This window comes from Manis pentadactyla, chromosome 10, assembly GCF_030020395.1.
Source record: "Manis pentadactyla isolate mManPen7 chromosome 10, mManPen7.hap1, whole genome shotgun sequence".
Lineage (NCBI taxonomy): Eukaryota > Metazoa > Chordata > Mammalia > Pholidota > Manidae > Manis > Manis pentadactyla.
Genome location: NC_080028.1, coordinates 94,135,933 through 94,139,023, shown reverse-complemented (window position 1 = coordinate 94,139,023; position 3,091 = coordinate 94,135,933). Strand labels below are relative to the sequence as shown.

The following is a 3,091-nucleotide window of genomic DNA, read 5'->3' as shown; positions in this document are numbered from 1 at the left end:
CTTTTCTTGTGATGTCTTTATCTGGTTTTGGTAAATGCCTCCATAGAATGATTTAGGAAGTGTTCCCTCTTATTCTGTTTTTTTTGGAAGAATATGAGGATGGTTGGGGTTAATTCTTTAAGCATTTGGTGGAATTCACCAGTGAAGCCGTCTGGTTCTTGTCTTTGTTTGGAGGTTTATTACTGACTCAGTTTTTTTTAACTTGTTTTGAGGTCTATTGAGATTTCTGTTTCATCAATCAATTTAGGTAATTTGCATATTGCTAGGAATTTGTCCATTTCATTTAGGTCATCTCATTTGCTGGTGTGAAATTGTTCATAGTATTCTCTTATAATCCTTTTTTATTCCTTTAATGTTGTTAGTGATATTCCCACTCTCATTTCTGATTTGTCTTTTTTCTTGTCAGTCTATCTATAGGTTTGTCCATTTTGACAACTTTTCAGTTTTATTGTTCCTCTATTTTCTATTCTGTATATCATTTACTTTCACTGTAATCCTTATTATTTCCTTTTTTCTGCTGGCTTTATGTATAGCTTATGCTTCTTTTCTAGTTTCCAGTGGTGTAAAGTTAGGTTATTGATTTGAGATCTTTCCTCATTTTAAATGTACTGTTCATACATTTTCTTTTGGGCACTGTCCCCACAGCATCCAATAAGTTAGGTCTTTTCATTTGAATTTGTGTGTATTACCTAACTTCACTTGTGATTTCTTGTTTGACCCATTGTTCGTTTAAGAGTGTTGTTTCATTTCCACATACTTACGAATTTTTTCAGTTTTCCTTTTGTTATTTATTTCTACTGTTATTCCATTGTGGTCAGGGAAGATATTTTATATGACTTAAATCTTTCAAAATTTACTGAGACTTACCTGGTGGTCTAACTTATGCTCTATCCTGAAAAATATACAATCTGTACTTAAGAAGAACATGTATTTTTGCTGTTGTTAGATATAGTGTTCTATATATTTTTTAGGTATAGGTAGTTTATAGTAGTGTTCAAGTTCTCTACTTCTCTATTCAGCAACTCCATTTCTCCCTTCAATTCCTTCCATTTTTGCTGAATATAATTTGGGGAACTGATGTTGCATATATGTTTATAATTGTTCTACTTCTTGATAAAATAGGCCCTGGATAATGGCCTTTTTGTCTAATTTTTTTTACTTAAGTCTGTTTTGTCTGATATTGGTATAGCTGCAATCCCCAGATCTCTCTTGATTACAGTTAGCATGGAATATCTTCCCAACCTTTTGCTTTCAATCTGTTTATGTCTTTGCATCTAAAATGAGTCTTTTGTAGACAGCACCTAGTCAGATCATGATTTTTATCCATTCTGCCGATCTCTGCCTTTTGATTGAAGAATTTATTTGAAGTAATTATTCTTACAGAAAGACTTCTGCTTTTTTCCTATCTGTCTTCCATATGTGCTATACTTTTTTTGTCCCTTATTTCCTCCATTACTGCCTCCTTTCATATTTAGTTGATCTTGCATAGTGAACAACTTTGATTCGCATCTTATTTCCTTTTGTACATTTTTAAGGTATTTTCTTTGTCATTACCATAGTTTTATATTTAACATTCTAAATGTGTAACAATCTAGTTTGAATTGACAACAAATTTAATAGCACACAAAATCTATGCTCCTATGCAAAACTCCCATTGGTGTCACAAATTACATGGTATTTTGTATCTTTATATGTGGTACGCCCAATAACACAGATTTATAATTAACTTTTTGTGTATTTATCTTTTTTTCACAAATAAGATTTTTTATTTGACACCATTAAAAGTCTGAATTTTAAACAGATTATTGAACTGGTGGCTTATATCCATCAGCTCATTCAACTTTAGCACCTGTCTCTTTCCCAGGAGCTTTTCCAGAACTACTACCTTCACCGTGAAGTTCCATTAGTTTTCCCAATTCAAACTTGGACTTCTGCAGCATTTTTACTTTTCTAACAGACATCATGGATCAGATAAATAGATCAGCAAACCTTTTCTATGTCTTTTCCAATGCTGTCTGGAATCAATTTATTGACCACTTCTTTCAAGTCATTTGTCTGACTTCTTGGGTCATGATTTCCATCATCTTCTTCTGGATTTGGCAGACCTGTCGATGCTGAGCATTAGAGGTCTTCTGAACCTGATTATTATGTTTTTTAGTAAAACCAACACAGAATAGATAAAGCAAATAATCATCAGTAGTCTTGACATCAGCATGAGCTTCAATCATGGTCTACCACTTTTTGACCAGAGAGCACATTTTGTCATGGTAAGATTCATGCCATGGAAATTAGTCAAGCAGTTTTTGCCCTGAACATCCTCAGTAATTAGCTTCAATTTTCTAAATGCAACTTCATCGTTCTGCAGATTAGTAAGACTGACTTCAAAAACATGACCCTTGAGGCCATCTGATGCAATTTTGGTTCCTTGAGGTCTTGCGACTAGCATTTTCCCAGTATTTCTTATATTGAACATGGCTAGTGCTTTCATATCATACCAATCTTTCTTAGAAAATAGATCAACCACTTTATTCTTGGCTCCCTTTTTGCTGACTTTCATAAGGTTCTTGTTCTTACCAACCACCATGGTGCTGCTCAGAGAGCCAAAAGGCAGAAGTTGTGCATTCATCTTTTAAATCACATAAGAAATAAAACATGGAATTACAAACCAAAATACAATAATACTGGTTTTTATACATGCCCATGTGATTACCTTTACCAGAGATCTTTATTTCTTCATACGGCTTTAAGTTATTATCTAATATCCTTGTATGTCCATCTAAAGGATCACTTTAGCATGTATTTGTAGTGGAGGTCTAGTATTACTGAACTTTGGCATCTGTGCAGAAGTAATCAAACTTTTGTATCTATGAATAAATTAATTTCTCCTTCATTTTTGAAGGACTATTTTCCTGAATATAGAATTCTTGGTTGATAACTTTGTTCTTTCACTACTTTATTATTTCTTATTGAGGTGTAATTGACATAAACGTTGTGCAAGTTTAAGGTGTACAATGTGTTTCTTTGATACATTTGTATATTGCTCTATGATTACCACCATATATGTTGGCTAACACTTCCATCACATAATTAA

At 33.0% G+C, this 3,091-nt stretch overlaps 1 protein-coding gene across 1 annotated transcript; it reads right to left on the bottom strand.

The window, feature by feature from the left end:
- Positions 1 to 1,787: 1,787 nt before the first annotated feature.
- LOC130679160 (40S ribosomal protein S3a-like) lies at positions 1,788 to 2,603 on the bottom strand. The gene has a single exon (XM_057487247.1). The coding sequence runs from the start codon at positions 2,582 to 2,584 to the stop codon at positions 2,225 to 2,227; it is 360 nt and encodes a 119-aa protein (XP_057343230.1). The 5' UTR covers positions 2,585 to 2,603; the 3' UTR covers positions 1,788 to 2,224.
- Between the last annotated feature and the right edge of the window lie 488 nt (positions 2,604 to 3,091).